The following is a 22194-nucleotide window of genomic DNA, read 5'->3' as shown; positions in this document are numbered from 1 at the left end:
ATCCGCATTTCTGTTAAAATAATTCCACACCGAAGAGGTGATTTTTTTTTGTAATTTGACCAGGCATGTCAATGGCAATATTCGTCCCACGGACAACAGGTGTCTCCCCGGGTGCCTGACTTAAACAAACCACCTCACCATCAGAATCCTCCTTGTCAATTTCCTCCTCAGCGCCAGCAACACCCATATCCTCATCCTGGTGTACTTCAACACTGACATCTTCAATCTGACTATCAGGAACTGGACTGCGGGTGCTCCTTCCAGCACTTGCAGGGGGCGTGCAAATGGTGGAAGATGCCACCTCTTCCCGTCCAGTGTTGGGAAGGTCAGGCATCGCAACCGACACAATTGGACTCTCCTTGGGGATTTGTGATTTAGAAGAACGCACAGTTCTTTGCTGTGCTTTTGCCAGTTTAATTCTTTTCATTTTTCTAGCGAGAGGATGAGTGCTTCCATCCTCATGTGAAGCTGAACCACTAGCCATGAACATAGGCCAGGGCCTCAGCCGTTCCTTGCCACTCCGTGGCGTAAATGGCATATTGGCAAGTTTACGCTTCTCCTCAGACGCTTTTAATTTTGATTTTTGGGTCATTTTACTGAACTTTTGTTTTTTGGATTTTACATGCTCTCTACTATGACATTGGGCATCGGCCTTGGCAGACGACGTTGATGGCATTTCATCGTCTCGCCCATGACTAGTGGCAGCAGCTTCAGCACGAGGTGGAATTGGATCTTGATCTTTCCCTATTTTACCCTCCACATTTTTGTTCTCCATTTTTTAATGTGTGAAATTATATGCCAGTAATATATCAATAGCAATGGCCTACTGTACCGTACTGCTATATATTATATACTGGTGGTCAGCAAAATTATGCACTGTCCTCCTACTATATATACTGCGCTAAACTTAAATGCACCACAAGTATGGATGTATAGTATACTTGACGACACAGAGGTAGGTAGAGCAGTGGACTACTGTACCGTACTGCTATATATTATATACTGGTGGTCAGCAAAATTATGCACTGTCCTCCTACTATATATACTGCGCACAACTAAAATGCACCACAGGTATGGATGTATATTATACTTGATGACACAGAGGTAGGTAGAGCAGTGGCCTACTGTACCGTACTGCTATATATTATATACTGGTGGTCAGCAAAATTATGCACTGTCCTCCTACTATATATACTGCGCTAAACTTAAATGCACCACAAGTATGGATGTATAGTATACTTGACGACACAGAGGTAGGTAGAGCAGTGGACTACTGTACCGTACTGATATAATACTGGTGGTCACTGGTCAGCAAAATTCTGCACTGTCCTCCTACTATATAATACTGGTGGTCCCCAGTCCCCACAATAAAGCAGTGTGAGCACAGATATATGCAGCACACTGAGCACAGATATGGAGCGTTTTTCAGGCAGAGAACGTATAATACTGGTGGTCACTGGTCAGCAAAACTCTGCACTGTACTCCTCCTATATAAAATACTGGTGGTCCCCAGTCCCCACAATAAAGCAGTGTGAGCACAGATATTTGCAGCACACTGAGCACAGATATGGAGCGTTTTTCAGGCAGAGAACGTAGATATTTTCAGCACACTGAGCACAGATATTTGCAGCACACTGAGCACAGATATTTGCAGCACACTGAACACAACTGAGAGAACGCTGCACACGTCCTCTCCCTATCATCTCCAATGCACGAGTGAAAATGGCGGCGACGCGCGGCTCCTTATATAGAATACGAATCTTGCGAGAATCCGACAGCGGGATGATGACGTTCGGGCGCGCTCGGGTTAACCGAGCGAGGCTGGAAAATCCGAGTCCGCCTCGAAACCGTGTAAAATGGGTGAAGTTCAGGGGGGTTCGGATTCCGAGGAACCGAACCCGCTCATCACTACTTCCAAACTTATCCCAGTCAGTCCTCCACTGTAACACATGCAGGAGCACATCTAGTGCTCGATGGCGTGCACTGAAGATATCACAGTCTTCCATGTCATGGTATCCAGTAACATCTAATGAAACGTGTCAGAATATCCCAACAGTATAAACTCAGTTATAAGTCATCCTGGGAGTCTAGAAGTTATCACCGGTCACAGTGTCACAGCTAGTCATTGTCTAGGTCACACAACAGTCCGAATGACCCAGGAAGGGGGTGTCCCAAAGCCTAGGAGCACCCGAAGGCTGGACTGCTGGTTCACAGAACATGAAATACAATGCGGACATAATGATTATTACAGACGAAGCACCTGGTGATTATATTACCTTCTGCGTAGAGTTGGATGTGGCACGAGGTAGGAATCTGTGCTGGGTGAAGATGGTTTTAGAATGAGCCCTCTCCGCATTCTGGGGAGGAAAGTTACCCTTCCTGCAATGAGACAAAGCAGAAAGAAATTTGCGGCATTTCCCCCACAGACAGCCCTTTATGAGGGCTACCTGCAAATACAAAGCATCCCCTGATTGTATGTATGGGGGGGGGGGGGGGGGGGGGGGGACAGGTATGAGAGGTATCCCTCCAGGTCCCCTATTGTAACCGATAGACCCAAGCTTCATGTAGCAGCCAAACCTCAGCCCCATAGAAAACCACAGGGACTGTTATGCTGCGGAACTGGACAGATGACCTGTGATTATACATATTTATTTTAGTCCCCTTATTGTACTCCTGCGCCCAGGGCCTGCTCTACTAGTAGGCAGCTTTAGGCAGCTGCCTAGGGCGCCAGGATCTGGGGGGGCAGCCCTGAGTCTACTTATAACAAAACAATGCAGACGGCTGCTGTTGAACTTCTAAGATGCTACCTCCACACTTTCACCTGAGGCTGGACAGTGGGTATTGGTGTGTGGGTTTGGGGAGGGGAAGGGGGAGTGTAGGCTAAAGTTTTGCCTAGGGTGTCGAGAAACCTTACACCGGCCCTGCCTGTGCCCCCACATTAATCGGGCTCTTCAGATTTTGGGGTATAGTTACTAAAGGTAAAGATTTCAAATTGATGACAATCGATATTGTGTTTCAGGGGCTAAAACACACATTTACTAACAGATTATTTTTTTATATTCATTTTTAAATGTTAGTAGATGTGAGTTTTAGCCCTAGGAACCCAACATCGTTTGAGATGCGTAAGAGCTTCTTTATACATTACTCGTTAGCCATCTTATTAATGACACTGCCCATCTCTCACCTGAACATCGATGTACTCGTCACCCACTTGTTCAGCTGAGAACCTGGCCTTCGGTACCAGTAGTAGATCCCAAACGCCACCAGCGGGATAAAGACCAGGAAGAGGAGCAGCAAGAAGACGATGAGGCCATCTTGAACTGCCAAGATATTACAGTATATATATTGTTAAGTGACGATGACAAATTAGCGGGTAGATCTTGTTCAGCCAGATGCTACTCTATAGAATGTAACAGAGCTATGTCTAAACTTATCACGGTCTCAGGTAATGATAAGCACATACCACGACGCGTTTCACACCAGCGACTACCATTCAAACTTCTTTATCTACTCACACATTAAGTGGACGGGTTCTCCTGGCATTACACACACTAGCACAGAACCCAGAGCACCATTCTGCAAATAACATAAGCCAACCACCACTCACAGTCATCTGGTACGGGGCCACTGTCCTTGCTACCCCCCTGGCCAGACACGTTGCAGTAAGGGGGTCCCCATCCCGCGTAACAATGGCAGTTTCTGTTACTGTTGCAGACCTGGAAGTTGATGGAAGAGCATTTTAATGTTAATGATCCAAGTAAACCTTTACACAAATGATCACATGCTGTATGTTGCTACGGCCGCCACAGGAAAAGATATATGTTCTGATGGCTGGTGATGGTCTCCAAGAAGGAGACCAGAGAGATTAGAGGCATCAGGGGATCAGCTAATGAATGGGGATGATAAGGCACACATATAGTGGGGGCAGCAAACCAGGGATCACATAAACAAACAAACAAACAAACAAAGTATTTAGACTCCTGAAGAATTTATACTTTGTGCCCCTTTCTAACATAAATGCAAAAAGTAAACAATAATTCTGACGCATCCGCGATATTCCGCACTGCGCAACCGCCCAAGGAGAACATACGCATCTCTGGGGATCTGCGGTTAATTCAGAGTCACACGCACTATGGAGCTGCATCTCCACTTGGGACTAAACAGCTGTAAACGTGCAACAACGGAGCATGGACTTGTACGGTAAGTGTGCCACGGGCGTGGAGACGGAAATGCAGGCGAAGAGAGCAGACTTTTTTTCAGAAGGATCTCCTGGACCAAGAACGGGGCTGGTAGCAATGACGGCCACTTTCACAAGCCGATGAGCTGGAACTGGGCCTGAAGTAAAACCTGCAGTATATTTTTGGATTATAGAAGGAAACCGGAGTACCCAGAGGAAACCCACGCAAGCACGGGGAGAATATACAAACTCCACACAGTTAGGGCCATGTTGAGAATCAAGTAAATGTGGGAACTGGCGTGCCAAGAGGGGGGGCAGTGTATGAGGACACATACTGTATGTAAATGTTAGTCTCGTGTTATTGGGGAAAAGGGAAGGTCATGGAATCAATGAGAAGCTGTGGAAGCTCCTGTATTCCTTCACCCCAGAAGCAGCAGAAACTTGCTGGATGGGGAATTCTGCTGTGGCCCATGTTAAACATTAGACCTGGAGGTCATCTCTGGATGGACAACGCTGGGGCTGGACGCTTGTGACCAATGAAGGGGTTATTACTCTGCATTATTGGTTCAACTTATTGATTTATTCATTAGAAATGAGAAAATGTTTTCCCGCCAACGAAACTTACCCCGTGTCCGTTGCATTTGGCTATACAGCGATCCAGTTCAAAGAAGGAGGCGTTTTGACACCGGTGGTCCTTACACACCTGCAATCAGACAGGAAAACGTAGTGAGACTGGGGTCCCCTGAGGATAATTGAAACATCAGTGTAAAACCACACAAGATCTCAAGAGCCCGTGGAAACTATGAAGGTCATTTTGAGAAGGACGCCCCGTGGCCGGAATGCTGGTATGTGAAGCCATGGAGCGAGTTTTACACGAATGCACTGGGGGCACCTGCAGGGGTATAAATTATGACGTCTTCTAATGGAAGTAACTTAACTAACTGGGTCCTCCTTCCTGAGTTTGGGCCAGACACACGACTGTGTGACATGAGTAAAGGAGACTCCATTTTGCAGGATTATTCAGGATGTGTTCCTCATTAGTGGAGGCCAAAGATCACACCCCACCCTCAAAAGGATTTGTTTTCTATGCATCCTCAGAGGTGGTGGAGATCAGGACATGCTTAGAGACATAAATGAGGGGAAACTGAGGAGAACTTTGGGAGATAAGTGAACTAGTGGAAATTAATGAAGTCAATGGTCCTTAAGTGTCGTAGGCTGGACCTTGGAGTGATGCCTGGCTGATATTATTCTGTGCAATATCTGCTGGACCCACAAACATGCTAAAGGTCACATTCTACTCTGGGCCTTGCACATTTCATAGCTCGTTAATGTTCTTTTATTGTTCTTCATCCTTATTCCACACAGGGATGGCCTCACCATGTGTTCTCCATTCTCGGTCTATACAACCAGTGATTCACCATTCATTCTCCATTCATGGTGCATACAACCAGTGACTCACCATGTATCCTCCATTCATGGTGCATACAACCAGTGACTCACCATGTATCCTCCATTCTTGGACCATACAACCAATGACTCCCCATGTATCCTCCATTCTTGGACCATACAACCAGTGACTCACCATGCATTCTCTATTATTGGACCATACAACCAATGACTCCCCATGTATCCTCCATTCTTGGACCATACAACTAGTGACTCACCATGTACTGTCCATTCATGGTCCATACAACCCGTGACTGGCCATGTATCCTCCATTCCTGGACCACACAACCAGTGACTGACCATGTATTCTCCATTCATGGTCCATACAACCAGTGACTGACCATGTATCCTCCATTCTTGGACCATAAAACCAGTGACTGACCATGTATTCTCCATACTTGTACCATACAACCAGTGACTGACCATGCATTCTCCATACTTGTACCATACAACTAGTGACTCACCATGTACTGTCCATTCATGGTCCATACAACCCGTGACTGGCCATGTATCCTCCATTCCTGGACCACACAACCAGTGACTGACCATGTATTCTCCATTCATGGTCCATACAACCAGTGACTGACCATGTATCCTCCATTCTTGGACCATAAAACCAGTGACTGACCATGTATTCTCCATACTTGTACCATACAACCAGTGACTCACCATGTCTTGTCCATTCATGAGTCACACAGCCAGTGACTGATCATGTAGCCTCCATTCATGAACCACACAACCAGTGACTGATCATGTATCCTCCGTTCATGAACCACATAACCAGTGACTGACCATGCATTCTCCATTTTTAGACCACACAGCCAGTGACTCAACATGCAATCTCCATTCATTGTTCATACAAACAGTATCTAACCATGTATCCACCATTCTTGTACCATACAACCAGTGACTTACCATGTATTGTCCATTCATGGTGTACACAACCATTCACTGACCATGCATTCTCAATTTCTAGACCACACAGCCAGTGACTCACTATGCTCTCTCCATTCTTGGACCATGCAACCAGACACTCACCATACAATGGTTATTTTGGTCTAGGAGGCCTGAGACTCACCATGCCATCACCACATTTGATTCCAGTCATCACCAGGCCTGGGTCATAGGAGTCTCCCTCTTCCTCCTGCACCGAGTAGGAGTATGTACCTCGACACTTCACCTCATGCCCATTGAAATAGACAGTAGTGTCCATGGAAACGGTATTGTCATGTACGGGCTTCACAGCACTGCTCTGGCATTGGATTTTCCCACACATGGCGTCTCTGTCAAAAGGGATCGACACAGCCTTTGGCAACAGGTTCATATATAACTGTGTATTGATGGCTTCATCTTAGCAACCTGCGTCTTTCAGAGTTGTGGCCCATGGGAGTACAATTATTATGGGTCTTCTTTTCTATGGTGCCCTATAGGTAACCCTAAGAAGGACTCAGGCCTGGTATAAAGGCCGGTTTACCAGGGCCGAAACTAGGATTTCCGTCACCCGGGGCACATGCCCCCTTAGCTCCCCCTCCCTAGTTGCGGCCTTGGGTTTACTCACTTAGCATTGCACTTTAAATGTTTTCCTTGTCCATCTTTCCCACAGTTTCCATATTGGTTTCCAGCCTTGTTCACGTCTATGAAGCAGATATCAGGCGCCGGCCAGGCTCCTGCCAAAGCATCCGGGAGAGAAGAACTACATGTCAGAGGTCTACACTGGCTTATAATGAGCCGTGTCCTGCCGATACAGGCATATGCTCCTTTCCAGACAGACAGAAGCACAGAAACACACTGCTAGGTTCTCTATAAGAGAGGTAATAGGAAGAGCAGAAAGCATGGGCAACATGGAGACTAAGGGGCGTAATTATTATGCAGTCAATGACTAAAATTACACACACAAAATTTATATTAGTAATGGTCAAGAATCGCATTCCCCATACCTCCGACGGGAAATGCGGTCCGATTTTATCAACTCTAAATGATGAAATTATTTAGACGGTAGCCTTACACAGCTTTCCTCCAAATCACACATAAGAAAGGGATCTTTTCAGACCCCTCTCCATTCTTTCTCCTCCCCCTCCTCACTGCCCGGCCTCTCCAGCAGCACTGCTGACAGACACATCTGCACTTCTGATAAATGGACCCTTATTATCCAAAACATAAAAATCATAAAATGCAGATATAATAAATATTAATTATGACCTCTAGGGCTCAGTGTATCTATTAGGTGGATCCAATAGTCCTCTTGAGGTTTTTCTTTATCATTGAGCTCTCAATGAGGGACTAGGTCTCAGTGAGCTATTGACCTAAATCCCCGCCTGCACATTAATAACTCTTGCGGCTCTGAGAGCTGCTTACCGGGGATTATGCAGGTCTGTGTTAATTCTAATATATATTTGACACTATAGTTATTTATATTCTATTGGACAGGGACAGTCTGTGAGTACCAGTTTCTGTTCTAAACACCAACAAGTTTGTCTTACTGTTTGGGTAGGTTAATTGGCTGCTGATATAATGAACCATAGAGTATGTGCTTGCGCGTGTGTGAGAGGGAATAGACTGTAAGCTCCGGTGGTTCAGGGCCTGATGTGAATGACCGGCGCGGCACAATATGATGGCGCTTTATAAATAACAGGAGTGAAATAAATAGTAATGCAATAGGTTTCCATGGAGTAATTAGGAATACATGCTTAGGGTGTATATGTGTTATCATGATGCATCTGTAACATGCGTGTCCAGAAGTGTCAGTTCTTGTACATGAGTCCCAGTAAGGAAGTTCCATCTGAGATAACTGTGCTGTAACTGGATATACTGTACCATCTATATTCTGCTCCCATTCTTAGTAATAGCCACGATATAGAGCATTGCAGGTACATGATATACAGGTGGGATTCCCCCATTACCTGGGCCCCACAGCTGCACACACTGCTGCTGATGTGTCAGACACATGCCATTAACACAGTACGCATCGCCATAGGCGCACAGAGACCCGTCTAACATATAGACGTTGGGGGGACAGAAGGGGTTGTCCCCTCGGCAGAATTCCGGCAGGTCACATGCTCCAGATTTTTCCCGACACTGCGTACCAGCGGATATTAGCTATGGAAAAAAAGGACATAAAAGCAATGTTATGTTTTCATTTATACAACTCACGCTGAATACGTTATTCATTGTAACTAGTCACTAACACCAACCACGTTATGCATTGTAACTAGTCACTAACACCAACCCCGTTATGCATTGTAACTAGTCACTAACACCAACCACGTTATGCATTGTAACTAGTCACTAACACCAACCACGTTATTCATTGTAACTAGTCACTAACACCAACCACGTTATGCATTGTAACTAGTCACTAACACCAACCACGTTATTTATTGTAACTAGTCACTAACACCAACCACGTTATGCATTCTAACTAGTCACTAACATCAACCACGTTATTCATTGTAATTAGTCACTAACACCAACCACGTTATTCATTGTAACTATTCACGAACACCAACCACGTTATGCATTGTAACTAGTCACTAACACCAACCACGTTATGCATTGTAACTAGTCACTAACACCAACCACGTTATGCATTGTTACTAGTCACTAACACCAACCAAGTTATTCATTGTAACTATTCACGAACACCAACCACGTTATGCATTGTAACTAGTCACTAACACCAACCACGTTATGCATTGTAACTAGTCACTAACACCAACCAAGTTATTCATTGTAACTATTCTCTAGCAACAACCACGTTATTCCTTGTAACTAGTCACTAACACCAACCACGTTATTAATTGTAACTAGTCACTAACACCAACCACGTTATGCATTGTAACTAGTCACTAACACCAACCATGTTATGCATTGTAACTAGTCAGTAACACCAACCACGTTATGCATTGTAACTAGTCACTAACACCAACCACGTTATGCATTGTAACTAGTCACTAACACCAACCACGTTATGCATTGTAACTAGTCACTAACACCAACCACGTTATGCATTGTAACTAGTCACTAACACCAACCACGTTATTCCTTGTAACTAGTCACTAACACCAACCACGTTAGTGATTGTAACTAGTCACTAACACCAACCACGTTATGCATTGTAACTAGTCACTAACACCAACCAAGTTATTCATTGTAACTATTCACTAACACCAACCACGTTATTCCTTGTAACTAGTCACTAACACCAACCACGTTATTAATTGTAAATAGTCACTAACACCAACCACGTTATGCATTGTAACTAGTCACTAACACCAACCACGTTATTCCTTGTAACTAGTCACTAACACCAACCACGTTATGCATTGTAACTAGTCACTAACACCAACCACATTATGCATTGTAACTAGTCACTAATACCAACCAAGTTATTCATTGTAACTATTCACTAACACCAACCACGTTATGCATTGTAACTAGTCACTAACACCAACCACGTTATTCATTGTAACTATTCACTAACACCAACCACGTTATGCATTGTAACTATTCACTAACACCAACCACGTTATGCATTGTTACTAGTCACTAACACCAACCAAGTTATTCATTGTAACTATTCACGAACACCAACCACGTTATTCCTTGTAACTAGTCACTAACACCAACCACGTTATTAATTGTAAATAGTCACTAACACCAACCACGTTATGCATTGTAACTAGTCACTAACACCAACCACGTTATTCCTTGTAGCTAGTCACTAACACCAACCACGGTATCCATTGTAACTAGTCACTAACACCAACCACGTTATTCATTGTAACTAGTCACTAACACCAACCACGTTAGTGATTGTAACTAGTCACTAAAACCAATCACGTTATTCCTTGTAGCTAGTCACTAACACCAACCACGGTATTCATTGTAACTTGTCACCAACACCAACCACGTTATTCATTGTAACTAGTCACCAACACCAACCACGTTATGCTTTGTAACTAGTCACTAACACCAACCTCGTTATTAATTGTAACTAGCCACTAACACCAACCATGTTATTCATTGTAACTAGTCACTAACACCAACCACGTTATTCATTGTAACTAGTCACTAACACCAACCACGTTATTCATTGTAACTAGTCACTAACACCACACACATTATTCATTGTAACTAGTCACTAACACCAACCACATTATTCATTGTAATTAGTCACTAACACCAACCACATTATTCATTGTAACTAGTCACTAACACCAACCACGTTATTCCTTGTAACTAGTCACTAGCACCAACCACGTTATTAATTGTAACTAGTCACTAACACCAACCACGTTTTGCATTGTAACTAGTCACTAACACCAACCATGTTATGCATTGTAACTAGTCACTAACACCAACCACGTTATGCATTGTAACTAGTCACTAACACCAACCACGTTATTCCTTGTAGCTAGTCACTAACACCAACCACGGTATCCATTGTAACTAGTCACTAACACCAACCACGTTATTCATTGTAACTAGTCACTAACACCAACCACGTTATTGATTGTAACTAGTCACTAACACCAACCACGTTAGTGATTGTAACTAGTCACTAAAACCAACCACGTTATTCCTTGTAGCTAGTCACTAACACCAACCACGGTATTCATTGTAACTAGTCACTAACACCAACCACATTATTCATTGTAACTAGTCACCAACACCAACCACGTTATGCTTTGTAACTAGTCACTAACACCAACCACGTTATTCATTGTAACTAGCCACTAACACCAACCATGTTATTCATTGTAACTAGTCACTAACACCAACCATGTTATTCATTGTAACTAGTCACTAACACCAGCCTCGTTATTCATTGTAACTAGTCACTAACACCAACCACGTTATTCATTGTAACTAGTCACTAACACCAACCACGTTATTCATTGTAACTAGTCACTAACACCAACCACATTATTCATTGTAACTAGTCACTAACACCAACCACGTTATTCATTGTAACTAGTCACTAACACCAAAAACGTTATGCATTGCAACTAGTCACCAACACCAACCACGTTATTCATTGTAACTAGTCACTAACACCAACCACGTTATTCATTGTAACTAGTCACTAACACCAACCACGTTATTCATTGTAACTAGTCACTAACACCAACCACGTTATTCATTGTAAGTAGTCACTAACACCAACCACGTTATTCATTGTAACTAGTCACTAACACCAACCACGTTATTCATTGTAAGTAGTCACTAACACCAACCACGTTATTCATTGTAAGTAGTCACTAACACCAACCACGTTATTCATTGTAACTAGTCACTAACACCAACCACATTATTCATTGTAACTAGTCACTAACACCAACCACATTATTCATTGTAACTAGTCACTAACACCAACCACGTTATTCATTGTAACTAGTCACTAACACCAACCACGTTATTCATTGTAAGTAGTCACTAACACCAACCACATTATTCATTGTAAGTAGTCACTAACACCAACCACATTATTCATTGTAAGTAGTCACTAACACCAACCATGTTACTCAACGTAACTAGTCACTAACACCAAACATGTACACCAACATAACTAGTAATGCACTGAGCCCTCTCCCTTCCTGGCACATGTGAGTATGGGGAATGTGTGGTAGGTGGCTGAGACCGGTACTTACCTTACAGCTCTGGCAGCAGTCCCCATGTGCGCACTGGGCCTCCTCCTTTAAGGTGCAGTCTTTGGCATTGCAGCAAGGGTTGGTGCACTCCTGCGGGAGATATACATTGTGACCACATGAAGATGATACCCATAGACTGACACAGCTGCTATGCCTGCCTGGTACTCACCTCCGGCTCTCCGCAGTCACACTGCTCTCCCTCCTCAAGGAACCCATTCCCACACTTCTTCCCCATCACCAGGTCATCCGTGTTGGGCATGTTGAACAGACACATGCCTCCCCCCTTCTGGAAGTAGCTCCGCAGCTGCTGCTGGCTGCATGAGCTGAACTTGCGAGGGAAAGGGTGTCTGCGAGAGGGGAACATGGCAGCCATGTTATTATACAGTCCTTTCCCAGCCTTCTCCTACACAGGACATAACCCAACTGCAGCCGCTCACTTACATACTGCCCTGTGCTCCTCCTGTCCTCCACACAATGCTCACTCATTCCATCCACACTCACGCCATCCATCCACACTCACTCACAAACTCACTCCATCCATCCATCCACTCACTACACTGCTTACACCACACTCACTCATTCCATCCACCCTCACTACACTGCTTACACCACACTCACTCATTCCATCCACACTCACTCACTACACTGCTTACACCATACTCACTCATTCCATCCACACTCACTCACTCCATCCATCCACTCACCACACTGCTTACACCACACTCATTCATTCCATCCACACTCACTACACTGCTTACACCACACTCACTCATTCCATCCACACTCACTCACTACAGTGTTAACACCACACTCACTCATTCTATCCACACTCACTCACTACACTACATTCAATTATTCCATCCACACTCACTCACTACAGTGCTAACACCACACTCACTCATTCCACCCACACTCACTACACTGCTTTTACCACACTCACTCATTCCATCCACACTCACTGACTACAGTGCTAACATCACACTCACTCACTCCATCCACACGCACTCACTACAGTGCTAACACCACACTCACTCACTCCATCCACACGCACTCACTACAGTGCTAACACCACACTCCATCACTCACTCCATCCATACTCACTCACTACACTGCTTACACCATACTCACTCAGTCCATAAACACTCAGTCACCACACTCGCTCCATGTTCACTCACTAGAGTGCTAACACCACACTTACTCACTCAATCAATCCACACTCACTCACTACAGTGCAAACACCACACTTGCTCCATGCTCACTCCAGTGCTAACACAACACTCACTCACTCCAGTGCAAACAACACACTCGTTCCGTGCTCACTCACTACAGTGCTAACACCACACTCACTCAATCCACACTCACTCACTACAGTGTTACCACACTCACTCACCCCAGTGCTAACACCACACTCACTCCAGTGCTGACTAACACAACACCCACTCACTTCAGTGCTAACACCACACTCGCTCCATTCTCACTCACTCACTACAGTGCTAACACCACACTCACTCCATCCATCGATCCACACTCACTCACTACAGTGCTAACACCACACTCACTCCATGCTCACTCACTCCAGTGCTAACACAACACTCACTCCATGCTCACTCATGCTAGTGCTGACTAACACTACACTCACTCTAGTGCTAACATCACACTCAATCCGTGCTCACTCACACAGTGCTCACCCTGTGGCTGCAGCCATAATGCAGCCTCCTTCTTCCGGAGTGGCCTCTACACAGCAGTGCTCCTTGTCATGGCTCATCCCAAAGTTATGTCCGATCTCATGAGCCATTGTGGCAGCTGCTCCAATTGCCAGCTCCGAGTGGTCCTAGGATTGGTTAGATAGAAATCCTGCATGTGATAACACCGCATACTGCACTGATGCAGACACAGGTGCTTAATATGGTCACAGGAGGGGCAAAAGGTGAACATGACGTTGTTGACCCTAGAACTGAACTAATTCCCTCACCTCCCACTCCACTCCACTCCACTGTTCCCACTGGTGCAAGCAGCTCCTAAATCTTATTCCCTTATTGAAATCATCTAACGGGCCCTTGTGATAAGTTTACACTTCTGTTATATCGCTGGTGTGTTATCCGTGGCCACAGCCCCTTGCTGCAGTTTGTAACAGGCAGATAACACAGGAATCATTAATCCACATTGCAGACAGTTTCTATTTCACACATGAAACAACAATGCATTGCAAACACTCCATGCTGTATTCTGCAATTTGCATTTTTTTTTACTAACTGCATGTGCACCAACAATTCCTGCATGCCTGTACTCATGCAGAATGGCATGCATTGCAAACACTCCATGCTGTATTCTGCAATTTGCATTTTATTACTAACTGCATGTGCACCAACAATTCCTGCATGCCTGTACTCATGCAGAATGGAATGCATTGCAAACACTCCATGCTGCTTTCTGCAATTTGCATTTTATTACTAACTGCATGTGCACCAACAATTCCTGCATGCCTGTACTCATATGAAGATACATAATAATAGTGCTGGGGCTGCTTTGCTAATGATACAGGAGCGGCCTTAGTGGAAAAGCCTGGGGTAGAGGATACTTACTATCCAGATGATGGGGCAATAAGATGCACCAATTTATCAGCCAGACCCCAAAGGATACACTCAACTGTGGGACATCCCTCTACCATTCACCCCACCAAGCAAGTACCGGACAGTGTTATGCATGCACCTAATGCCAGATAGCCCCAAATTCTGTATGGCCGCCCGGACACCAGAGGAGGAGCAAACATTGGGGCGCCCGACACAGACCCTCATCTGGCCTAGACTGTAGGATAGTATCAAGTCTATGGGACCTTTACTGATATCCTAACTGATCCAGGGACATACTATATGGCCTGATGAGATGAAAATAAAGCGAGGGAGAGCAAATAACTGGGCACCTGGGTAACACCTTGCTGCACTGCAGGTGGGGCAGATGTAACATGTGCAGAGAGAGTTGGGTGGAGGGTTGTCCAAACTGAAATCTAAACTGCAGTGTAAGACAAAAGCCGTCCAGCATTGGCCTAAATGCAGAGGATGCCAGTATTTACCCTGCATGCAAACAAAAACAACCAAATACCGGTATATATTTGTACCCGTTGCTTTACTCCATACTTACTTACGCTCCCAGAGCCTGCAGGAGACACACGATTTTTTGGGGGGTCTGGCCAATGAATTTTGGGTGATGCGATTATATTGTAATTGTGTCACTCTAGCCCCGCCCCTTATTGATACTTGTGACCACCCCCATTTCCGCCTTCTTGCGCCCCAGGGAGGAAACTTCAAATGTAGTTAAGTATAGTTTACTCCCAACTCAGAATCAAGGCCACAGCTCAGGAGAGAACTGCTCCGGTGTCTCCGGGAGAACTGAGGCGTGAGGCACCTTCATTCTGTGCATGACAAAACTCGTTGCGTATGATAAATGGCGATCCACACAATCAGCTCCAAACTTAAATTTTTCAAACACATGACAGGATCTGATTGGCTGCAGCAAGTTTTATCATTCACAGCGAGTTTTATCACTCACAGTGAGTTTTATCACTCGATGATAAATAGGCCCCTAAGATTGTAAATTTCGGTGGAAAACTGGCGAAAGAGCAAGACGGGAGCAGAGTAAGAACACCCGTCGCAGCGCCCTACGTGATTTATGTTTTCATTGGTGCCCAATGAGGGAACGCTCTGACAGCTATTATCTTGAATATTATAAGGTACGTTATAAGCATGCGTTCTTACCATGCTGACACCCCCAGAATTCTCTGCCGAGCACATTCCCTCCAGGGGGGCCATCCCAATCGTAGTCGCCTTGAATGTCTCCCCCCTATAGAGACAGAGAGAAATAACAAGGACAGTGCTTTGTTTGAATAACTCATACTTCAATATTGAAAAGTTTAATCATTATTGATTTTTTTTTTGGGGGGGGGGGGGGGGGGGGCACAATAAAAACCATCCTTGTTGTCACAATCTGATAAGAAGGGACCATAGTACTGCAGAACTGATTGGTGCATTGGAAAGTTTTATTCAACATGATGACCACTAGATGGCAGTCGTATCCTCCAGTACAGTGGTTTTCAATCTCGGTCCACAGGACCCCAAACAACTCGTTTTCCAGACCACCTAGCAGGGGCACAGGTGTACTCATTACTCACTGACACATTTCCCAGGTCACCCAGCAGGTACACAGGTGTACTCATTACTCACTGACACATTTCCCAGACCACCTAGCAGGTGCACAGGTGTACTCATTACTCACTGACACATTTCCCAGACCAGCTAGCAGGTACACAGGTGTACTCATTACTCACTGACACATTTCCCAGACCACCTAGCAGGTGCACAGGTGTACTCATTACTCACTGACACATTTCCCAGACCAGCTAGCAGGTACACAGGTGTACTCATTACTCACTGACACATTTCCCAGACCACCTAGCAGGTGCACAGGTGTACTCATTACTCACTGACACATTTCCCAGACCACCTAGCAGGTACACAGGTGTACTCATTACTCACTGACACATCTCCCAGGTCACACAGCAGGAGCACAGGTGTACTCATTACTCACTGACACATTTCCCAGACCACCTAGCAGGTACACAGGTGTACTCATTACTCACTGACACATTTCCCAGACCACCTAGCAGGTACACAGGTGAACTCATTACTCACTGACACATTTCCCAGGTCACCTAGCAGGTGTACTCATTACTCACTGACATTTCCCAGACCACCTAGCAGGTACACAGGTGAACTCATTACTCACTGACACATTTCCCAGGTCACCTAGCAGGTGTACTCATTACTCACTGACACATTTCCCAGACCACCTAGCAGGTGTACTCATTACTCACTGACACATTTCCCAGGTCACCTAGCAGGTGTACTCATTACTCACTGACACATTTCCCAGACCACCTAGCAGGTGCACAGGTGTACTCATTACTCACTGACACATTTCCCAGACCACCTAGCAGGTGCACAGGTGTACTCATTACTCACTGACACATTTCCCAGGTCACCTAGCAGGTGTACTCATTACTCACTGACACATTTCCCAGACCACCTAGCAGGTGCACAGGTGTACTCATTACTCACTGACACATTTCCCAGACCACCTAGCAGGTGCACAGGTGTACTCATTACTCACTGACACATTTCACAGACCACCTAGCAGGTGCACAGGTGTACTCATTACTCACTGACACATTTCCCAGGTCACCTAGCAGGTGTACTCATTACTCACTGACACATTTCCCAGACCACCTAGCAGGTGCACAGGTGTACTCATTACTCACTGACACATTTCCCAGACCACCTAGCAGGTACACAGGTGTACTCAGTCATTACTCACTGACACATTTCCCAGACCACCTAGCAGGAGCACAGGTGTACTCATTACTCACTGACACATTTCCCAGACCACCTAGCAGGTGCACAGGTGTACTCATTACTCACTGACACATTTCCCAGACCACCTAGCAGGTACACAGGTGTACTCATTACTCACTGACACATTTCCCAGGTCACCCAGCAGGTGCACAGGTGTACTCATTACTCACTGACACATTTTCAAAGTTCCACACAGAAAAAAAGAGAAGATGCAGGTGCACACTCTAAGTACTAACCACTGCTAAACAGACTAATTATAGTTAACTCTGCAATATAACATTATATTATTATTATTATTATTATTATTATTATTATTTTGAGTAGCAGTGTTTAGAACTTACAGTGTGCACCTGCACTTTTTTCTTTTATTTATCTTTGTGGAACTACAGGTCTCAGCATGGCAGCACTTCTCATTATTTTTAGAATTAGGTTGTGCACTTTAAGACCCCCCTCCTTCACACCCCTCCCGTACATTTTATAAGATCCACAGGTGAAGCTAATTATTTCACTGGCAATCCTTTGAGGAGACCTTGAAAACATGAACTGTTTCGGGTCCTGACGACCAAGGGGGTCATTCAGATCGGACCAGCCAGCGATCAGGTACTAAATGGCAATATACTAACGTGATGAGCTGGACACTACATTAATATGATGAATCATGGAGAAATACTAACGTGATGAGCTGGACATTACATTCATACAATGAGTAATGGGGATATACTAATGGGATGAGCTGGACATTACATTCATACAATGAGTAATGGGGATATACTAATGGGATGAGCTGGACATTACATTCATACAATGAGTAATGGGGGTATACTAATGGGATGCGCTGGACATTACATTCATACAATGAGTAATGGGGATATACTAATGGGATGCACTGGACATTACATTCATACAATGAGTAATGGGGATATACTAATGGGATGAGCTGGACATTACATTCATACAATGAGTAATGGGGATATACTAATGGGATGAGCTGGACATTACATTCATACAATGAGTAATGGGGATATACTAATGGGATGAGCTGGACATTACATTCATACAATGAGTAATGGGGGTATACTAATGGGATGCGCTGGACATTACATTCATACAATGAGTAATGGGGATATACTAATGGGATGCACTGGACATTACATTCATACAATGAGTAATGGGGATATACTAATGGGATGAGCTGGACATTACATTCATACAATGAGTAATGGGGATATATACTAATGGGATGAGCTGGACATTACATTCATACAATGAGTAATGGGGATATACTAATGGGATGAGCTGGACATTACATTCATACAATGAGTAATGGGGATATACTAATGGGATGCGCTGGACATTACATTCATACAATGAGTAATGGGGATATACTAATGGGATGAGCTGGACATTACATTCATACAATGAGTAATGGGGATATACTAATGGGATGCGCTGGACATTACATTCATACAATGAGTAATGGGGATATACTAATGGGATGAGCTGGACATTACATTCATACAATGAGTAATGGGGATATACTAATGGGATGCGCTGGACATTACATTCATACAATGAGTAATGGGGATATACTAATGGGATGCGCTGGACATTACATTCATACTATGAGTAATGGGGATATACTAATGGGATGAGCTGGACATTACATTCATACAATGAGTAATGGGGATATACTAATGGGATGAGCTGGGCATTACATTCATACAATGAGTAATGGGGATATACTAATGGGATGAGCTGGACATTACATTCATACAATGAGTAATGGGGATATACTAATGGGATGCGCTGGACATTACATTTATACAATGAGTAATGGGGATATACTAATGGGATGAGCTGGATATTACATTCATACAATGAGTAATGGGGATATACTAATGGGATGAGCTGGACATTACATTCATACAATGAGTAATGGGGATATACTAATGGGATGCGCTGGACACTACATTAATATAATGAGTAATGGGGATATACTAACATGATGTGCTGGACATTACATTAATATGATGAGTAATGATGATGCTATACTAACATGATGCGCTGGACACTACATTAATATGATGAGTAATGGGGATTACTAACATGATGCGCTGGACACTACATTAATATGATGAGTAATGGGGATATACTAACATGACGCGCTGGACACTACATTAATATGATGAGTACTGGGGATATACTAACATGATGCGCTGGACACTACATTAATATGATGAGTAATGGTGATATACTAACATGACGCGCTGGACACTACATTAATATGATGAGTAATGGCAATATACTAACATGATGCGCTGGACACTACATTAATATATTGAGTAATGGGGATATACTAACATGACGTGCTGGACACTACATTAATATGATGAGTAATGGGAATATACTAACATGACGCGTTGGACACTACATTAGTATGATGAGTAATGGGGATATACTAACATGATATGCTGGACACTACATTAATATGATGAGTAGTGGGGATATACTAATATGACATGCTGGACACTACATTAATATGATGAGTAATGGGGATATACTAACATGACGCGCTGGACACTACATTAATATGATGAGTAATGGCAATACACTAACATGATGCGCTGCACACTACATTAATATAATGAGTAATGGGGATATACTAACGTGATGCGCTGGACACTACATAAATATAATGAGTAATGAGGATATACTAATGTGATAAGATGGGCACTACATTAATATGATGAGTAATGGTGAAATACTAACATGATGTGCTGGACATTACATTAATATGATGAGTAATGATGATGCTATACTAACATGACGCGCTGGACAAAACATTAATATGATGAGTAATGGGGATATATTAATGTGATGCGCTGGACACTACATTACTACGATGAGTAGTGGGAATATACTAACATGACGCGCTGGACACTACATGAATATGATGAGTAATGGGGATATACTAACATGATGCGCTGGACACTACATTAATATGATGAGTAATGATGAGGATGATATACTAACGTGATGCGCTGGACACTACATTAATATGATGAGTAATGGGGATATACTAACATGACGCGCTGGACACTACATTAATATGATGAGTAATGATGAGGATGATATACTAACGTGATGCGCTGGACACTACATTAATATGATGAGTAATGGGGATATACTAACGTGACGAGCTGGACACTACATTAATATGATGAGTAATTATGATGCTATACTAACATGACGCGCTGGACAATACATTAATATGATGAGTACTGGGGATATACTAACATGACGCACTGGACACTACATTAATATGAGTAATTATGATGCTATACTAACATGACGCACTGGACACTACATTAATATGATGAGTAATGTTGATATGCTAACGTGACGAGCTAGACACTACATTAATATGATGAGTAATGATGAGGATGATATGCTAACGTGATGTGCTGGACACTACATTAATATGATGAGTAATGATGAGGATGATATACTAACGTGATGCGCTGGACACTACATTAATATGATGAGTAATGGGGATATACTAATATGACATGCTGGACACTACATTAATATGATGAGTAATGGGGATATACTAACAGGACGCGCTGGACACTACATTAATATGATGAGTAATGGGGATATACTCACATGATGCGCTGGACACTACATTAATATGATGAGTAATAGCCATATACTAACATGATATGCTGGACATTACGTTAATATGATGAGTAATGGTGATATACTAACATGACGCGCTGGACACTAGATTAATATAATGAGTAATGGTGATATACTAACGTGACGAGCTGGACAATACATTAATATGATGAGTACTGGGGATATACTAACATGACGCACTGGACACTACATTAATATGATGAGTAATGTTGATATACTAACGTGACGAGCTGGACAATACATTAATATGATGAGTAATGTTGATATACTAACATGACGTGCTGGACAATACATTAATATGATGAGTAATGTTGATATACTAACATGACGCGCTGGACAATACATTAATATGATAAGTACTGGGGATATACTAACATGACGCACTGGACACTACATTAATATGATGAGTAATTATGATGCTATACTAACATGACGCGCTGGACAATACATTAATATGATGAGTACTGGGGATATACTAACATGACGCGCTGGACACTACATTAATATGATGAGTAATAGGGATATACTAACATGATATGCTGGACATTACGTTAATATGATGAGTAATGGTGATATACTAACATGACGCGCTGGACACTAGATTAATATAATGAGTAATGGTGATATACTAACGTAACGAGCTGGACAATACATTAATATGATGAGTACTGGGGATATACTAACATGACGCACTGGACACTACATTAATATGATGAGTAATGTTGATATACTAACGTGACGAGCTGGACAATACATTAATATGATGAGTAATGTTGATATACTAACATGACGTGCTGGACACTACATTAATATGATG

The 22194-nt window shown here is 43.4% G+C and overlaps 1 protein-coding gene across 1 annotated transcript in view; it reads right to left on the bottom strand.

Annotated features, from left to right (window-relative positions):
• The window catches only part of LOC134931268 (disintegrin and metalloproteinase domain-containing protein 33-like), a 126333-nt gene that overhangs the window by 8916 nt on the left and 95223 nt on the right, over positions 1–22194 (bottom strand). Inside the window, exons 10-20 of the mRNA XM_063925399.1 lie at positions 16026–16110; positions 13962–14104; positions 12443–12620; positions 12274–12363; positions 8524–8719; positions 7182–7290; positions 6702–6906; positions 4803–4880; positions 3608–3716; positions 3185–3320; positions 2277–2379 (exon numbers count right to left, since the gene is read on the bottom strand). Of these exons, the coding sequence (XP_063781469.1) occupies positions 2277–2379; positions 3185–3320; positions 3608–3716; positions 4803–4880; positions 6702–6906; positions 7182–7290; positions 8524–8719; positions 12274–12363; positions 12443–12620; positions 13962–14104; positions 16026–16110 (1432 nt within the window). The remainder of the gene's footprint in view (positions 1–2276; positions 2380–3184; positions 3321–3607; positions 3717–4802; positions 4881–6701; positions 6907–7181; positions 7291–8523; positions 8720–12273; positions 12364–12442; positions 12621–13961; positions 14105–16025; positions 16111–22194) is intronic.

Source organism: Pseudophryne corroboree, chromosome 1, assembly GCF_028390025.1.
Source record: "Pseudophryne corroboree isolate aPseCor3 chromosome 1, aPseCor3.hap2, whole genome shotgun sequence".
Taxonomy (NCBI): Eukaryota; Metazoa; Chordata; class Amphibia; order Anura; family Myobatrachidae; genus Pseudophryne; species Pseudophryne corroboree.
Note: the sequence above shows the minus strand (reverse complement) of the source record. Positions and strands in the feature narration are given on the sequence as shown.